This window comes from Physella acuta, unplaced genomic scaffold (genome assembly GCF_028476545.2).
Source record: "Physella acuta isolate Inbredline_101_S28 unplaced genomic scaffold, ASM2847654v3 ptg000186l, whole genome shotgun sequence".
NCBI classification, from domain to species: domain Eukaryota; kingdom Metazoa; phylum Mollusca; class Gastropoda; family Physidae; genus Physella; species Physella acuta.
This window is the reverse complement of record NW_026731705.1, coordinates 1,028,750-1,047,964: the sequence shown is the minus strand read 5'-3', so window position 1 is coordinate 1,047,964 and position 19,215 is coordinate 1,028,750. Positions and strand designations below refer to the sequence as shown.

Genomic DNA, 19,215 nt, shown 5'->3' with positions numbered 1-19,215 from the left:
TAAGATTTTTGTTTATTGTAACTACAATATTTTTTTACACAGATAATTTCTTGAAACTTAGTGTGCATTTCATTATTCATTTTCTGTTTTGCCTATCTGCTTAATTAATTATGATGTGCATTGTATATCTTGTTTTTATTTTTTAAGAAATTTCATAACTAGTATGCATTGCTTTGTATGAAATCGAAACAAATAGCAATAACATATTGAATACTTTTAGAAAATAACTACACTACCCGTTATCCTTGGTTAAATGTTAGTTTCGCGGGGGGGGGGGGGGGGAATCCAATTGTGACGTCACGTTTATTTGACGATTTTTTTCATTCCCCTCCCTCTCCCCACTGAATAAATGACTTGACGTTTTTTATCTGTTCCCCTCCCCCCTCCCTACTGCAACACATCGTCAAAAAAAGCCAGACCCACATTTGAAAACACACTGCACCGTAGAAAACATGTTTATTAAAACACCGAATTCGGCTGAGCATGGGTCTGACCAAACTATCCCTTCGTACGTGAAAGTTTTTAATTTTTTTGAAAACAAAATATTTGTTCTAAACCTTTATACTTAAAGGGGTGTTTCTACAAATGAATATATCAATAAATTAAGCATCGTCTTTAAAGAAATTAGGGAATAACACTTTGGGGGAAAAAGAACATTATTCTCTGGATAAATACGTTGATCGCAGTTCTACACATAATGCAGATGCTGTCCTATAATGGAAGAGACATGCAAAAAAAAAACGTAAATATTTAAACTTTTGACTTTTAGTTTAATATAAATAATATAATTAAATTTTCCTTTCAAACCTGACGGTCTATAGGGCAAGTGAAGTAGAGTTCACTTGTTTCTGTGACATCGGCATATAAAAAGATAGTGTGTTCAGCACTATGTCCAGCCGACTTTGTTTCCCTAACGTGAGTTAGGTACCCATCAGAGTTGGGTGGACAGAAGCAAGGGTTCTGGCGGTTTCAAACTTGGAATAAAAATCCGGCTCTTCAACTAACTTACGGGTTAGCAGTACAGCTCTCTACCGCTAGAGAACTCCGCCCTCTTTGTCAATAATATACATAACGTAATACTAAATACAATAATTTGAAACTTAGTTTTTCCCTAAACGAAAAAAGATATGTGGTTAAACATTAAATATTCATGTAATTTAAGTTAACTGACGGTGAAACTATATGTCACGGCCCTTTACAGTTTCTTTTCAAAGCGCTGTTTTTCAGGGATAGCTAGTTTCCTTGAAATGTTTGTGTCATCATATTAATTGATCTTTAATACAAAACTAATTCTTGTTTTTCACATCAAAATATAAACATTCAAACTGATAGGGATAAAATCAATTTTAATTAGAGATTTTAAAATTTATTTTTATTTTTAGGAACTAAGAAATAGATATGTGATAATCATAGATCAAATGTAAATAGAGTTTATTTAAAAAAAAACTATATTAACATTCTCTATTATATTATACTCTATTATAAGAATACCTGCACACAAAACATATTGCCTGTGGCCATTCAACATGTTCACTTGCTCATGTTAGTAAAACTTTACTTACCCGTGATAAATGTGTGGTTCATTAACTCGGATGCATTCGGTCTTTCTGTTGGATTTTTCATGCACATCAGACGTAGAATGTCTTTGAGTTTAAGGGATATTTGTTCAGGAGAAGACAACTGAAGCTCATTTTTAAGTGCTCTTACAATCATCTGCTGCTCAGTTAGCTCACTAAAAGGTTGCTTCCCTGTAATCATCTGATACACCGTACAACCCAGACTCCTGTAAAATGCAAATTTAAAAATAAATTTTTAAAATGAACTATTTCAGTTATGTAATTAATATTTTTTAACTTTGTAAACTTTTTGCTGTGTGTGAAAAAATGACATACCATATATCTACTTTACTGTCATATGGAACTTCTTGAAGTATTTCTGGTGCCATCCAATGACATGTTCCAGTTCCTTTTGTATGTGATTTGGAAAATGTGTTTAAAATCTTCGCCACTCCAAAATCTGATATTTGTACTTCAAAATCTGTTTTCATCAATATGTTTGAAGCTGTGAATTTAAACAATAAAAACAGTTATATTACATACATCTGATTAAAGAAAATCGCACATTTGCTTTTATAAAAGTAACCTTCGTACATGTATGGATTTTAATTTAAAAATAAATCATGTATTTACTTGAATTATAAAAATTATTATTTCGTTATATCAATTTTTTAGTAAGCAGTTTTGTCTTTTAAAAACAACATCCACCTTTGATATCTCTGTGTATAATTTTGTGCCTGTGAAGATAGTCTAAACCTTCAAGTATTTGTGAAGTGAACAAAGCTGTCTGTTTTTCTGTCAGGTGTTTAAGTTCTTGAGATTGTATGTAACGTGCCAGCGATCCCTGCAATATTTATAATTCTGTTACATATACATTATTTTAAAAATATAGTTAAATAAGCTTAAGTGTACGAAACATTTCTTAGTCAATATAATCCGCATATTTACTACATTAAATTAATATGTCATAAATGCGGTGTACAATGTGAAGGGCTGTTATAATTATTGTATTTAAAGATACATTTTAAACCGCATTACTTTTTCCATATAAGGTAGAAACAAAGAAAACACTCTGTCACTCTTGCAATAATCAATATATTCAAGAATTCTGCAATGTTTGACTTTCTGTCGAGCTTTTAGTTCCGAATCGATCACCTTCTGTAAATATTTTAATCATGGTATATTTGATTTCCCTTTCCACCAAATCTTTTAATCACACATTTTACATACACGTGTTTTCTATGTGAATATATATAAAATAAGTATCTATAAAATTCTTGTACATTTTTTGTGGCAAATCTCTTACCAAACATGTGACGTCAACGTCATCTGATATAAATGCCTGTTTTACAGCTAATTTTTCTTTGTGAAGGTTGTTGACATCTATCACGAGTGAAATTATTGTGCTTGTAGTTTTGGTTATTGTTGGACCAAGTTTCCAATTTGTTGGCTCCGATTGTCCATCTGAAAATTAAGTACTTAGATAAGAGGAATAAACAAACCTTTAATGGCAAACTGAAGCACAGACATGATATTTAATCCATTTTTAAATACTTAAACTTTTTAAAGTATAATAGAATCTCGTAGAAAAAAGAATTGCGCATCAGGTTAACGGCAAACAATGTGTGTAAAATAGTGCGGAATATTAATACTTTATTAATTCATATGCATTTATTGAGAAATAGGATATAGCGTAAAATACTACTTCCGATGCACGAAAATTACTCAAACTTTGACAGAAGACAGATAATTGTATGAAGTTATCGTGTTCAAAGACATACACACACACACAAACAGAATTGCAACTCCTATTCTTTTCAACTCAATTACGCATAAAACGTCGAAATTTTGATAACTATGGATTTATAATTTTTGCCTGATTAAAATAAGTATTCTATACTCCATATATTGTGAAGTAATGAGAAGTAAATCGTTAAAAACCGTCAAACTTTCATATGATTTGTGTGCACGATTACAATACTGGACATATTTCTTTCAAACTTTTCACGTTGACAGTTTATTGTGACATTTGGCTGGATTAACTTTTCAGAAAATAACCGTTTTCCTTTATAAAGCACTTATTGTTAGCTCTATAAAATATATATTTTTATGTTTATTTGTTGATTCACGTGATTCATTTATATTTTTAAGAAAGGAATAAGCAAGAAAGTTTACCGTAGATTACTCCCGTTTTATTTGTAATCAAAACGGAATAGCGATTAAATATCAATAATATATGTAAGTAATTCGAGAATATGAATTGTTCAAATGTATGATGCGCGTGAATGAAGAGAGTGTGACGTCTTATGTGCGTGTAATAAGAGCACTATTGGTTTGAACTTTTTAGCGACAGTCGGCTTAAACTTTTAGGGCAATTTCAGCCGATTATTAAACTTGAATGACCTACCTCCTATGAAACATCCGTAGTTAAACGGATAACTATCCATTTCATGAGTTCATATAAACAGGTTAGATGTGTCCATATGGCAAATTTTAAGAGGGCATCGCCTTTTAAAAATTTGAACCTACAGAACTGCAAATAATAAAAAACGGGTATCTTATAATTAACTATTGTAAGATATACATTTTGAACAATAATAGTTATAACACTTCAGAATTAAGGGGATATGCTTAGTTTATTTATGTTTTTTTGCAAATTAAGACCTACAGCCTTTTGAATACTTTTACAATGGTTGGCACATGAAAGTAATTATTAAACAGCGAAGAATTGGTTGAAAATAATTTTAGTTGTCATTTGAAGCCTGAAAACGCCATCGACTTTTTAAACATTTTGGTACTTTTAAAAACGCTGTTTTTATTTATGCATTTACAACAATGAAACTTAAACAGCTTATTTAAAACTTTTGTAACTACACCTTTTTAAAAGAGATATTGGTCAGAACTCTACAAGGTCTGAAAAATCGTACCCTTTTTAGTATGCATTTCCATTGTAACAAAAGTTTTATTTGTGCATGAAGAACTATTACTGAAAATTTGGTGGGCAATGTTTAATAAATAAATAAAAAGTAGGTATTATAGTGTTAAAAACTGAGAACTGAGAAAAACAGCAAAAAGTAACGAAAAATAGGTCAAGGAATTAGCATATCTGTGTAATTTGTAAAGCAGATTGTAGACGTTGGCTGTTACCCGGATTATTTAAAATACAATTTTCAAATACACGAGAAATCCAGCTTTCCGGTAATGCCACATGCAATCTGAAGGCGGATATCAATGCTAAAGCTAATGTATATTCTAGAAATTAATGAATATATGATGATTAGTTGCATGTTTTTACACTCTTTCTTAATGACAATAAATATTCACATTAATCCACCTGTAGAAATGTATTATTTATATTATTTTGCAAATTAATGTGTCTAAAAAATAAAAATACTTTTTAAAGTGGTTACAATAATAAAACGTACTGTCGTCAGGGGAAGTTACCAATAGTTCTATAGTTATTCCATTATTTTCATTGTTGTTTCACATAGACGTCGTATAGATTTAAAATACCAAATCATCAATGTTATGACTAGTTATTATTGTTATTGAAGAACTTCATCAAGGTAGAGTCCCTTGTCCAAAAACGTTATAATACATTAAAATAGATTTCATTCATGATTTTGTACAAATTTTATTTTTAGGTTTGTTTTAGATCCAAATATTGCTGTCGCCTTCAATTGATCACACGTTTCTGTTAAGTCTTGTTTATTACGTTTGAATTATAGCACTAAACTTCTACCAGAATTTTCATTTTTTTAGTGTTGTAAGGCATTAATATTGTTTGTAGTAATTGTGTTGCTAATGAGATTGAATTTCTGATTAATTATGTGTTTCCATTTATCGCAAGTTAAGTTAACGTTTACGTTTATGTGTTATTTTGTATTTTTGTGGTTTTTGTTTTTGGGTTTTTGTGTTTTCGTGATGTTTTTATTTTGTGTTTTTGTTTTCTTGTGTTGTTTTTCGTATTTTTGTGTTTTTGTGTTTTTGTGATTAAACATTTTACGGCCAGGATTTTTCTCACAGTTTTCCAGGTGTGTGTAGATCTATATCAGCTTGACCTTCAAGACATTCTTGTACTTCATGTGTACCTGTACAGGTAAATAAAACAATTTTATTACTGTAAACATTTCATTAGCTGTTAAACTTTGACAAACATAAAACATGACAAACTATCTACAACCTCCAACTGTCACAATCATCTCAACCATCACCATCTTAAGATACTCATCTAGTAAACATTTCAAACTACAGAATGTTCAAACATAAGGACTTCATGAGCCCATAGCATTTATGCATACAAGTAGAGATTTTTTAGGACCAATTTTCCCCCAAAAAATGGACATTACCTGTAAAATATGTTGAGAGGTCCTCTCAACTGGCCATACTGTTGTGGTCATATAGACTATCCAAGTTAATTCCTGTTAAATAAACCACAACACAAAGATTTGACACATTGTCTACATCAGAATTTAACCATGGCTGTACACTTGATTAAGTTAAAAGGTAATTAATGTAGCATCATTAAGGTCTGATGACAAAGTGGCAATTCAAAGAGTATATTTAGATGTAGCATCATTAAGGTCTGATGACTAAGTGGCAATTCACAGCACAGAGTTTACAGCCTTATAAGATTGATAATGTTTTTTTACCAGGTCCGATGACCACTTGACACTGGCAAGGGTTTACGGCCTGTAGTCAAATAAAATGATGCAGTATATTATAATATAGTATCTCCGTGGCTGATACACGTGCAGAATGAAAGTATTGTAGTAGGTAACTCAAATGTACAGTCAAATATGCCACAGACACAGTAGCGTAGCGAGGGGGGGCGGGGGGTGGACCGACCCCAGGGGGCGCCAACATGGGTTGGAAAAATAAATTGAAAGGTTGAGGGGGGTGCAAATCGAAAGTTTGAGGGAGGGGGGGGGGGTGCAAATGGAAATCTCAAGGGGGGGTCTTTTTCTTCTTCTTCGTTCTTAATTATTAGTGTTGAAGGGGATCGAGATTTATCTGCCAGTTGGTTTGAACACGAGACTTTGTTCGAATTTATCAACCATGAGCTTTTTGCCGACTCGACCACGCCTCCAACACAATTAAGCGTTACGTGTCAACTGGTTATGCGCCATTGAGGCCATTGACTCCGATTTCAGCCTGCTTTTCTTTTTGGATTTGCTTCCATAGCCTTTGTCCAACCAAGAACAAACTACAAGGCAGCAGTTGTTTGATTTTGGAGTTGTCTCTCCTAGAAGAGTGGCTGTCCCCAGCTAACGAGCCTCATCTGCCCGAGGGTTCGAACTCGAGACTTTTCGGTTTAGCAACCATGAGCTTTACCGACTCGACCACGCCGACCCCCAAGGGGGAGGGGGTGCACATCGAAAGTTTGAGGGGGGGGGGGTGCAAATCAAAATCTTGACGGGGCGGTGCAAATCGAAAAGTTTGTCCCCGGGCGCCGGGAAGGGTCGCTACGCCCCTGCACAGACATCAACAGTGTTAAGACAATGACACCCGTTCAAAATCTTCATTGTTTTATTCAACGTTTTCTATTATCTAGGTAGTTTAAAAATAAACGACTTCAAGAAAATTATCTGTCCATTTTTATTAACGTTAGCAGACGTTACTTGTCAATGTCCGCCCATATTTGGACGTCTGCTGACGTTTAACATGCGACAGTTGTTTAGTGTAGATCACGTGAACATATTAGATCTCTGTACTGAAGGATTTGAGCAGCTTTTTATTTCGTTTATTGGCAGTCTTTTAAGTGTAAACATAATATGCATCTTACGTGTCACTTTACATATGGCGTAGACCATAGCCACAAATTCGACGCAACTGCAGTTTAAGTACGCCGTGTGTTATTTCATCAAGATCTGGACTTTGACATTTGAAATCACTTACGTTTACGACATTAATAAATAATAAATCTTTTACCGTAAGTCTTGAAGCGTTAAAGGTGTAATTTATCTTATTCCGTGAGTCTAGACATTTCACGCGTATAAGTAATCTCGGGTTCTAATAGATAAGTAAAAAAAAACTAACATACAACCAAATGCATGAAATGAAACATGTCTCGCAAATTATCTTGTTCTTTTCTAAACGTTTAAATTATGTATACTCATAAATTAATAATGATGTTTTTTAAACATCATACAGCTTTTTCATTCAATGTATATTACCTTTTTTACTGTTAAAAGACGTACATTAAATGTTTAATATTCCGATTACTTACGTGACAAATTATTAAAACGTTTTTACTGGCGACAGTCTTATAGCGGCCATATTGAATGTTTCTAAATCTGGCGCTCCTTTGTGCCAGGTAAGGCGCGAGTTTTAAATACCGACACGTTAGCGGGAAATCCCGTTGTGTGTTGGCATTTAGGCTAAAGCAACACAGGCCTACTTAATCATTTTTTTTAATTGGACATATTGAATTTGTATTATTAGCCAACAGCATCAAGCATGTTAGATAACAACTTGAGTACATGTCCTTTTAAAAACAATTACAAGAAGAGACTATAATGAGTAGAGTGAAGTTATATCGAAGTTTAATTAGTCATCATACTTACTTTAACATTACTGCAGGTCTAGCCTATCTATACTGTCCACAACTGTTACACTTACTTTAACATTACTGTAGATCTAGCTTATCTATACTGTCCACTACTGTTACACTTACTTTAACATTACTGCAGGTCTAGCCTATCTATACTGTCCACTACTGTTACACTTACTTTAACATTACTGTAGATCTAGCCTATCTATACTGTCTAATGTCCACTACTGTTACACTTACTTTAACCATTACTGCAGATCTAGCCTATCTACACTGTCCACTACGAACTATTTGAAACTGTACACGGCACAGTTATAAGCTAGATCACACTTGACTGTGATGGAAAGAAAATATTTCATCAGACAATCCTTAAATATTTAAGATAATCGGCAACAACGTTTATGAATTCCTTATTTAACCACAAAATTCCACATGTTACATGTCGAAAAAGAACTTTCAGCTACGTGTTAGCTATAAATAAACATTAATAAACTTCATGGCTGGGCGATTACTTTTGAAGTTTTAAATTTGAATTTAGACAGATTTAAAAACCTATAAAAGTATTTAATAATCTAACAATATAAAGATTATAAAGATTATTATTTATTTTAAACTAGTTACACGTAATTCTCAACACTTTGGACATTACGTTGTTAAATCTACACGTTACACAAAATGGAAAGTATAATGGTTGTCACGCGGGGTTGACTGTAAACATTGTTTAACTTCTACTGATTTCTGTATCAATATTAACCTGAATTTCATACAAATTCTCGTTTCTAATTATTGTATCCAATATTAACCTGATTTTCTTACAATTTCTCGTATCTAATTATAGTATCCAATATTTAACCTGATTTTCATACAATTTCTCGTATCTAAATATTGTATCCATTATTAACCTGATTTTCTTACAATTTCTCGTATCTATATATTGTATCCAACATTAACCTGATTTTCATACCATTTCTCGTATCTATTTATTGTATCCAATATTAACCTGATTTTCTTACAATTTCTCGTATCTTAGTATTTTATCCAATATTAACCTGATTTTCATACAATTTCTCGTATCTAATTATTGTATCCAATATTTAACCTGCTTTTCATACAATTTCTCGTATCTAATTATTGTATCCAATATTATCCTGATTTTCATACAATTTCTCGTATCTAATTATTGTATCAAATATTAACCTGAATTTCATACAAATTCTCGTATCTAAATATTGTATGCAATATTAACCGTATTTTCATACCATTTCTCGTATCTAATTATTGTATCCAATATTAACCTGGTTTTCATACAATTTCTCGTATCTAATTATTGTATCCAATATTAACCTGGTTTTCATACAATTTCTCGTATCTAATTATTGTATCAAATATTAACCTGATTTTCAAACAATTTCTCGTATCTAATTATTGTATCCAATATTAACCTGGTTTTCATACAATTTCTCGTATCTAATTATTGTATCCAATATTAACCTGATTTTCAAACAATTTCTCGTATCTAATTATTGTATCCAATATTAACCTGGTTTTCATACAATTTCTCGTATCTAATTATTGTATCCAATATTAACCTAATTTTCATACAATTTCTCGTATCTAATTATCATATCCAATATTAACCTGATTTTCATACAATTTCTCGTATCTAATTATCATATCCAATATTAACCTGATTTTCATACAATTTCTCGTATCTAATTATTGTATCCAATATTAACCTAATTTTCATACAATTTCTCGTATCTAATTATCATATCCAATATTAACCTGATTTTCATACAATTTCTCGTATCTAATTATCATATCCAATATTAACCTGATTTTCATACAATTTCTCGTATCTAATTATTGTATCCAATATTAACCTAATTTTCATACAATTTCTCGTATCTAATTATCATATCCAATATTAACCTGATTTTCATACAATTTCTCGTATCTAATTATCATATCCAATATTAACCTGATTTTCATACAATTTCTCGTATCTAATTATCATATCCAATATTAACCTGATTTTCATACAATTTCTCGTATCTAATTATTGTATCCAATATTAACCTGGTTTTCATACAATTTCTCGTATCTAATTATTGTATCCAATATTAACCTAATTTTCATACAATTTCTCGTATCTAATTATCATATCCAATATTAACCTGATTTTCATACAATTTCTCGTATCTAATTATTGTATCCAATATTAACCTAATTTTCATACAATTTCTCGTATCTAATTATCATATCCAATATTAACCTGATTTTCATACAATTTCTCGTATCTAATTATCATATCCAATATTAACCTGATTTTCATACAATTTCTCGTATCTAATTATTGTATCCAATATTAACCTAATTTTCATACAATTTCTCGTATCTAATTATCATATCCAATATTAACCTGATTTTCATACAATTTCTCGTATCTAATTATCATATCCAATATTAACCTGATTTTCATACAATTTCTCGTATCTAATTATCATATCCAATATTAACCTGATTTTCATACAATTTCTCGTATCTAATTATCATATCCAATATTAACCTGATTTTCATACAATTTCTCGTATCTAATTATCATATCCAATATTAACTTGATTTTCATACAATATTAACCTTACGATTAGCTGTCTCCCCTTACGATTGGCTGTCTCCCCTTACGATTGGACTTCGGCTAAATTGCCATGTTTTTTTAGGTCAAGGTTTATTACATGTCGATATTAAACATCCAATGACCTGGATAAAATAGGCCAAATGTGTGTGACGTCACTTGTGAACAGACCCTTAAAATAAAGTCAAGAAAATCATATCATAAAGTGTTCAACATTAAACAATTCTCTATGCATTCTTTTACCATCATTTAAATATACCGTGTGCAAGTATACACTTTATAAAGTCATGAAGTAGTGCTAATCCATGATTTTATATAAATAAAAATAAAAGTAGAGTAGGCCTATAGAATTACCCCGGGTTACCCTATAATATTTAAGAAATATAGACCTATAATTCATGTGTAACGAGTACCAATGCCTAGTTTATTATGATGAACGAGGTTTTGATGTTTACTTTGATTATAACTCCGATTTTAAAACTAAACTAGACTACCCGTTATCTAGTTAGATAACTGTGGGTTTCGGGGGTCATCCATAAATGACATCATGTCTGCCAGCACTTTTCATCCCAAAATAACCAGACCCCACATTCAAAAAGACGTTTTTTATATTTTAAAAAATCTATTAAACTCTACTTCACCTGCCCAGTGCCCCGCAAAGTCTCAGACATGTTTGTATTTAAAAAAAACACGATTCCGGCCGAGCATGGCTCAGACCACACTATCCCTTCATATGCTGAGAACATATAAATAGGTGAACTCTACTTCACATGCCCTGTGTCCCGCGATGTCCTGATAGTCAATCTTATCATTCACATGTTTTTTTGTTTTTGTTTTTTTTTACTTAAGTTTTAGTAGTATACAGATGTTGTTGTATGCCATACATCATTCACATAAAGGCCTTAAAAAATAATTGAAAACATTGTTATAAAAAGAAAACAAATCTTTTTACTATTACTAAATTCATTGTTCTAAACTTTTTATAATTAATGTGGTTAATCTACCTATGAATAAATCAATAAATTAATTAACGTCTTTAAATAAATGTCTGATTAACAGTCTGTCTGCAAACAAAAATTGTTCTCTACGTACATACTATTTTTCAGCCCCCCCCCCCCCCCCATATAGAGCAGTTTCCTTAAAGTATTAAATCAGACAAAAAAAAAAACAAACAAATAAATATTCAAACATGTAAACAAACTTGAGTTTTAGTAGTATACTAGACTACCCGTAATCTAGTTAGATAACTGTGGGTTTCGGGGGGTCATCCATAAATGACATCACGTCTGCCAGCACTTCTCATCCCAAAATAACCAGACCCCGCATTCAAAAAGACGTTTTTTATATTTTAAAAACTCTCCTAAACTCTACTTCACCTGCCCAGTGCCCCGCCAAGTCTCAGACATGTTTGTATTTAAAAAAAAACGATTCCGGCCGAGCATGGCTCTGACCACACTATCCCTTCATATGCTGAGAACATAGAAACGGGTGAACTCTACTTCACCTACCCTGTGCCCCGCGAGGTCCTGATAGTCAACCATATCATTCACATAAAGGCCTTAAAAAAATATTAAAACGTTGTAACAAAAATAAATCTTTTTTACTGTTACTGAAGTCATTGTTCTAAACTTTAATAATTAATGTGGTTAATCTACCAATGACTATATCAATAAATTAATTAAAGGTTTTAAATTAGTTTGTAATTAACAGTATGTTTAAGAAAAAACAATATTTACCACCCAAAATCCTATTTTACAGCTCTACACATAATGCAGATTCTCCCCAATAACAAATAAAAAAACAAACAAACAAAAAAATGAGTTATCAAACGTCACTGTTCAGTCAAAGTTAAGCCATAGTTCTAAAACTTTAAAATTAATGTCGTTAATCTACTTATGAATAAATCGATAAATTAATTAACGTCTTTAAATAAATGTGTGATTAACAATCTGTCTGCAATCAAAAAATCTTCCCTACCTACATACTATTTTACAGCCCCCCATATAGAGCAGTTTCTTTACAGTACCAAATCAGACAAACAAATAAATATTGAAACATATAAACAAACTTGAGTTTTAGTAGTATACTAGCCGTCCCGGCCAGGCCCTGCTCTGGCTTCTGTGAAAAACCTTTCTGTTAAAGACCATTACCTGTGTGTTTAGTAATCATCATAAACCCGGCATTGCTCACCCAAACCACGACCAACCAAAACCAAAACAACAAAACGCAAACATAACGCTAACACAATTACAAATACAAACGAAAACAAAAACCTAGCAACAAACCCAACCACAACCACAAACACCAATACAAACACAAAGAAAAAACAAACGAAAACAAAAACCTAACAACAAACCCAGCCACAAACACCAATACCAAAAAAAAACAACGAAAAAGCAAACGAAAACAAACCAAATCCAAACGCAAAACCAACCAAAAACACAAATACAAACCCAAACAAAAAAAACACAAACAAAAACGAAAAAAGAAAGAACAAAAACGAACCAAATCAAAACGCAACCACTAACGCAAACCCACCTAAACACAAAGAAAACACTAACGCGAACATAAACGCCCGGGGCAGAATCGCCTGTTTTAGCTTAATAAACGACTATAGTACCCCAACTTATTCATAGTCTTTTGCACTCACTTAAACGAACCGCCTGTTTCAATTTAATGAACAATTATAATACTCCAAGCTTATCCGTAAAATACCTACAACATTTGCACTTGATCAATCCCCGCTAATTATGTAATTATTTTTTTCCCAACACCAAAACAAAGTAATTAAAAAGTAAATGCTTTTCAACTAATGCAATGGTTTTATAAAGGGAAGTAATTGTGTTTTGCCTAATTTATCAAAGGGAAGTAAGCGCTATAGGACTAAATAAAGACATAATTAGAATTTTTGTAAAAGATGATATTTTTTTAAAACTTGTGTTTAATGAACATGCCGACAATTATTACTATAATTTGAAAAATGAAAATGATTTCCCAACACTTTTAATAGTAATTTTTTAACTCATAAATTTAGACAAATGCGCACGATAATTTTCTAACACTTAAATCCATTGATAACCAGCGACAAACAAACATATGCGTTACAGAATTGAGCTTTATATATTAGATTAGCCAAACAAAGATTTATATCTTCTCGGCCTTTTGGCTAAGATCAAAGTGTAGTATCTGTTATGGATCTACACGGATCTTAGCCATTTGGTTGGTCAGCCCTTTTTAGGGCTGGCTGCCGGGGTCGAGAGGCGGTCAAACCTACTACTCTAACTCACGCAAATCTCGCAAACGACCGCTGTGGGGTTGCTCCCACACATCCCTCGAACGCACACGCTCTCGAGATGAGTCACCCAGTACTTGTATTGGGTGGCTTCAAATGTACGAGTGGCTAACTTTTCAATCTTTTATTTTTCAGCCTGACGACACCCATCTAGGAGAAATCTTAGGTGGGAGGTCTGTCTATCGCCAACAAATCGAACTCATCTACTACGTCTAACGCAACTACCTCGCTCAAGAAATCGAACTCATCCACTACGTCAAACGCATCTACCTCGCTCCCAACAAACTCACTAACACTCTGACGACACCCACCTAGGAGAAATCTTAGGTGGGAAGCTTCCGTCAAAACACTAGCAAATCAACTAACCATCTCTCAAGATCACCTACTCAAAATAAACAATCGCCAACAGCTCTACCTCGCCCTCATCATCACTCCACCAAGCTCAAAACCATCGACTCAGCAAAATCAGCAAACTTCACTCTTCAACGTCACCTCGCCCAACTCAATTACTCGACTACGTCACAACGTTACTCCTCCTCAATCCACAATGAACAATACTTCAAAACAACTCACCTCGAAAGATCTCTCAACACAAGAACTCACCCAACTCATCTCCCCAAGCTTCAATTCATCAAACAACTCTACTACCAAGCGCATCATACCTCATATCAACGCAATTTCTACACCATTCGACCAACTTCACCAGCAACGACAAGACACCAAACTCACTCTCACCAAGTACAACTACCAACAAAGAATAAACCATTATCAAACCAAGAGCGTATCAAGCACAAGAAGAAAGGCCAAAAAACAGAGAAGCGATCATGTTTGTACTGTCCTGTACTTTATGTCATAGCAAACCAGAAACAAAATCAAGAAAGAAACAAATGGAACCAAGAAATCGGAACAAAGAAATCAAAGAAACATGGAACAAAGAAATCAGAAGGAATATTAAGACATTGTAAATCTTTTTAATGTTATACTATGTATCACATTGTAATTTTTTAACATGCAACCTATCCACTTGTGGAAGGAACAATATTAAACGCCAAACGGCAAAAAAAAAAAAAAAAAAAAAAAAAAAAAGATTTATATAAAATAATTAAGGCCTGAAATAGATTCTAGATGTATTAAGGCCTGAAATAGATTCTAGATGTAGAATTTACATTAAGTCTAGATCTAGAATTTACATTGAGTCTAGTGACCTAGATCTAGGCTAGATCTAGATCTAGGCTAGATTCATAACTTTCCTTCGACAGCTGATCTTTAGAGCTAGAGAAATTTTATGTAAAACTAAATGAAAAAAGACAGTTTAAAATTGATATAAGTGTTGGAACGTAATAAATACAGCAAACGGACGTATTGTTAAAGTTATGACCGACAGAAAATTAGATTTAGAACGCGTTAAACTTTTGAATGGGAACACAATTTTCTTCGATAGACGCCGCCATTTTATTGTACTAAAGAGTAAACAAAAACCTGTGACGTCACGGTCCCGCCGAGTGTAGTGGTCGTTTTAATCTTTTTTTTTAAAAATGGGTTACTCTGCGTATGAATAAATCAATAAATTAATTAACGTCTTTAAATAAATGTGTGATTAACAGTCTGTCTGCATTAAAAAATTATTCTCTACCTACATACTATTTTACAGCTATCCAGATTGAGTCGAACATATCACAATAGTCGATCAGGCAAACAAACAAACAAACAAAAAAACAAACAAAAAAATAAATATTCAAACATGTAAACAAACTTGACTTTTAGTAGTATATAGATAGATAGATCGATACACCATCGTATTATCCAAATTGATGAGTTTTTCATAATAATACAGCTATCAAAACCTTTACTTATCATTGCACTAATTATAATATTACCATTAAATCTAAAATAACCATGTTATTTTAACAAACAAAATAATCGGTGCAAATATATGTTTTTGAAATACGTATTAATCTATTAAAATAACATTTGAAGTTTTATAAAGAAACTAACTCTTTAATAATTTTATTCATTACCTTCAATCTAATTTAGCCATAACTCTTAAATTTGTCTAACATCTGCAATAATCGCAAACATTTTGGATCTACGAAACTATCGATTGAATTCTCATTTCCCACTTTCTTACCCTTAGTAATTTATTTCTTACCATCGATTGGTATTGACTTTATCGCCAGGCTTATCGAAAACAACCTCAATCGATTAAGTCTTGTTGCTGAAAATTGACTTATAATTCAAGCAACCAATACTGTCGATTTAACGCAACCAGTCAGCAGCTGTCACATCAATAAACAATCAATCCAATGGCCGTGGTCGGTTTTTTACAAACGTGTATTTGAACTTTAACAAAACGGATCACATAGATACTTGTACAAACTTGATGTAAATGACAAATTTTATGTATAACATAACCATTTTTAATAACATATTTTTAGTATCAGAAAACCTATACTACAAAAATATGTAAACACTTTTACTTTTTACTTTCTCGTATATACGAAGTATAGAGAAAGTATTGTAATCGTGCAAAAAAAAATCGAGATTTTTACAAATCTCGACGTTTTACACCTCACTTATACGGAAAAACATAATTTTGCAATCTTGTCCGTATGTCTGTGTGTGTGTGTGTGTCTGCGTGTCCGTGTGTAAACACGTTTACTTGAGTACCGTTACAGCTAGGTTGATGAAATTTCATATATAAGTATTTTATCAAAATCGTAGATCCGTATCAACTTTTGAGCGATTTTCGATAACCGGAAGTGGTACTTTTCCTACTTTGAATTTTTCAAAAGCCTATAACTTGAGTACTATTTCAGATAGATACATGAAATTTCACATGTAAGTAAAAGATCTAATTCTCTACCTTCTGTTAAATTTTGAGTAATTTCCGTTGACTGGAAGTAGTAATTTACGCTACTTTCGATTTCTCAAAAAACTAATGTAAATTTTAGAAGTACTAATAATATTGCGCACTATTATGCGCTTTTTTAGTTGGCGTTCACTTGGTGTTCAATTAATTTGTCTACGAGATTTTATTCTATTTTTAAAACTTTAAGTATTTAAAATGGATTAAAAATCATGTCTATAGCCCGAGTTCCCATCCCCTGTTATTTTATATAAGAATATTCGAGAAAGTTTAGGGGAGATCACTCCCGGTTTATTTAAAATAATGTTAATACTAAAATCAAATTTAACACGAAACATGTTCAAGACAAAGTGTATTTTATCTTGCTCTCACTCTCAATGAAACAGATTTTTTTAAAAATTTCTAACAGAACTGAGAAAGATGAAATTTTTTTCTTATCACCTTAAAAACATGTGTTAACAGTCGCCATGTTTGTTTACATTCTCTACAAAAAGCAGACAACTACAAGTCAAAGTCCACGTACACGCCACTGTAATTACACCCATCAGAGTTAACTCCACAGTGAGGATGGTTAGACTTACTGTCACACCCAAGTCTGTAGACCAGAGCCCCACTGCTACCTGGACAGGTACACGTTGTGTACGTGTACCTGGTCTGTCTATGCAACCCACCTGTCTTTATACCCAGTGACCTACAGACACCTGCTTAGAACAGCCATGATGGTCAGCTTGTCCACGTCATTAAAACTCTTGTATTTGTCCCTTACTTTATCATGTAGACCCTTAAAACGCCCAATCATATCCCACAGTTTACCACCTACATCTACGTCATGTGTCACATAATACAACAAACACGTGTCTCCCCCAGTGTTTGACCAACCCACCTTCCACCCATAAACTTTGACCACTGGACTTTTATCATCATCAAACCACAACCTACAGCTGGACTGTCTAGCCTCACTATCATCAAAAAACCACATGTGTGGTTGTCACCACCTCAACCTTCCAGCACACTTTGCTGGGTGTGTCCGAGTGGTCAAATTCAGGACATGGACAAGTTCTGTAGGTGCTGTATGTCTGGTCCATCCCCTCTATGTACTTGGTCACCACCCACAACCTCCCAGTCCCTGTCGTCAGTGAGTTCTGTCCCCTGGTGTTGTAGCAAGGATATGGATCTATAGTGCCTGGTACAAACTCGGGCCTGTTTACACTGGTGAAATCTACAGCTACCCTTACAGCTAGATCAGCCATGGCTTTTGTGAGGTCATATAGGTTGTTGTCTTGGCAACCAAAGGAAATACAATTTATAGGTAAAAAATGTTCATGGCCTGGTTTTTTCTCGCAGCGATTCTGGTAATATGAAAAATTTACAAACACTAACTGTCACAATTGTAACAGTGAAATGTAGATGAATGTATGTTTCGAGTGTGTATCTTAAAAAGGCGATATGGATATAAAATATAGTATGGGTGTGCGCATGCGCTAAGGAAAGGAAGCGAGAGGTAGATAGCGCGGGAACAACATGGCGATGTTTGCAGTGAAGGTGTTGTATATATGAACTAATAAATTATGGAAATTACAGGAACAAGGGTTGATTTTTGTTTTTAGTGTGTGTCATGAAATTTGTAGGGGAAAAGCCTGTGACATTTTGGTGTCAGAAGTGAGCGGTGCTCCGCACCGTAAAGGAAAGAATTAAATCTAGATTTAGTATTGTTGACATTTTAGTAACTGAATAACTTTTCTTGGACCATTAAGATGGAGGACTATGCCAAATTCATTGAGTTGGCTGATTTGTTAGGATACACTGGGGCAGAAAAGGCTAAATGGGTTGAAAAGAAGATAGCATTCTTAGTGAATTAAAGTAGGTCTACAAGCCAGAAAAAATAGACCTACTAAATTACTATTATAAATCTGTATCAGTCGTCACAAACCGACGATGATGACTGTTATACTAAAGCAAACAAGCAAGGAATGCAAACTGATGATGTAAATTACACGTCTGATGCAATATATTAAAAAATATGAAAAACAATATTATTAATTAAAATGATTATACTTAATCGTACGTGAAAAAACTTAGTAAACAACGTAAACATTATATTTAAGATATGTTTATAAGTATTCCTAAAATTATTTTTTTACTAATTTATTTAATTAGTAACTTAATAGTCAAACCCTGCTTCATTGTTTACCAGTTGATACTAGTATTATACAAGTCTAACATATAATTGTATTGGCAACGGATGTCTTAAAAATATAGCGATAGCTAAATCATTAGGACATATCCCTTAAGGGACATTACGCCCTCCCCCCC

The 19,215-nt window shown here is 32.9% G+C and overlaps 1 protein-coding gene and 1 pseudogene across 1 annotated transcript; one reads left to right on the top strand and one right to left on the bottom strand.

Annotated features, from left to right (window-relative positions):
* Positions 1–1,100: 1,100 nt before the first annotated feature.
* LOC131936756 (serine/threonine-protein kinase cst-1-like) lies at positions 1,101–3,086 on the bottom strand. Its single transcript, XM_059293821.1, has 6 exons — positions 3,059–3,086; positions 2,863–2,939; positions 2,265–2,400; positions 1,893–2,061; positions 1,563–1,783; positions 1,101–1,111 (listed from the first exon to the last, which is right to left on the bottom strand). Exons 1-6 carry the CDS (start codon positions 3,084–3,086, stop codon positions 1,101–1,103), a joined length of 642 nt encoding a protein of 213 aa, XP_059149804.1.
* A 10,804-nt stretch (positions 3,087–13,890) lies between these two features.
* LOC131936771 (uncharacterized) lies at positions 13,891–14,018 on the top strand (annotated as a pseudogene).
* The last annotated feature ends 5,197 nt before the right edge of the window (positions 14,019–19,215 follow it).

Excerpts from the sequence above, each read along its gene's own strand:
- LOC131936756 (XM_059293821.1), bottom strand. The coding sequence starts at position 3,086 with ATGTCTGTGCTTCAGTTTGCCATTAAAG. Across the intron at positions 2,062-2,264 it reads TATACACAGAGATATCAAAG|CTTCAAACATATTGATGAAA; the intron begins GTGGATGTTGTT and ends TTAAATTCACAG. Across the intron at positions 1,784-1,892 it reads GACAGTAAAGTAGATATATG|GAGTCTGGGTTGTACGGTGT; the intron begins GTATGTCATTTT and ends TGCATTTTACAG.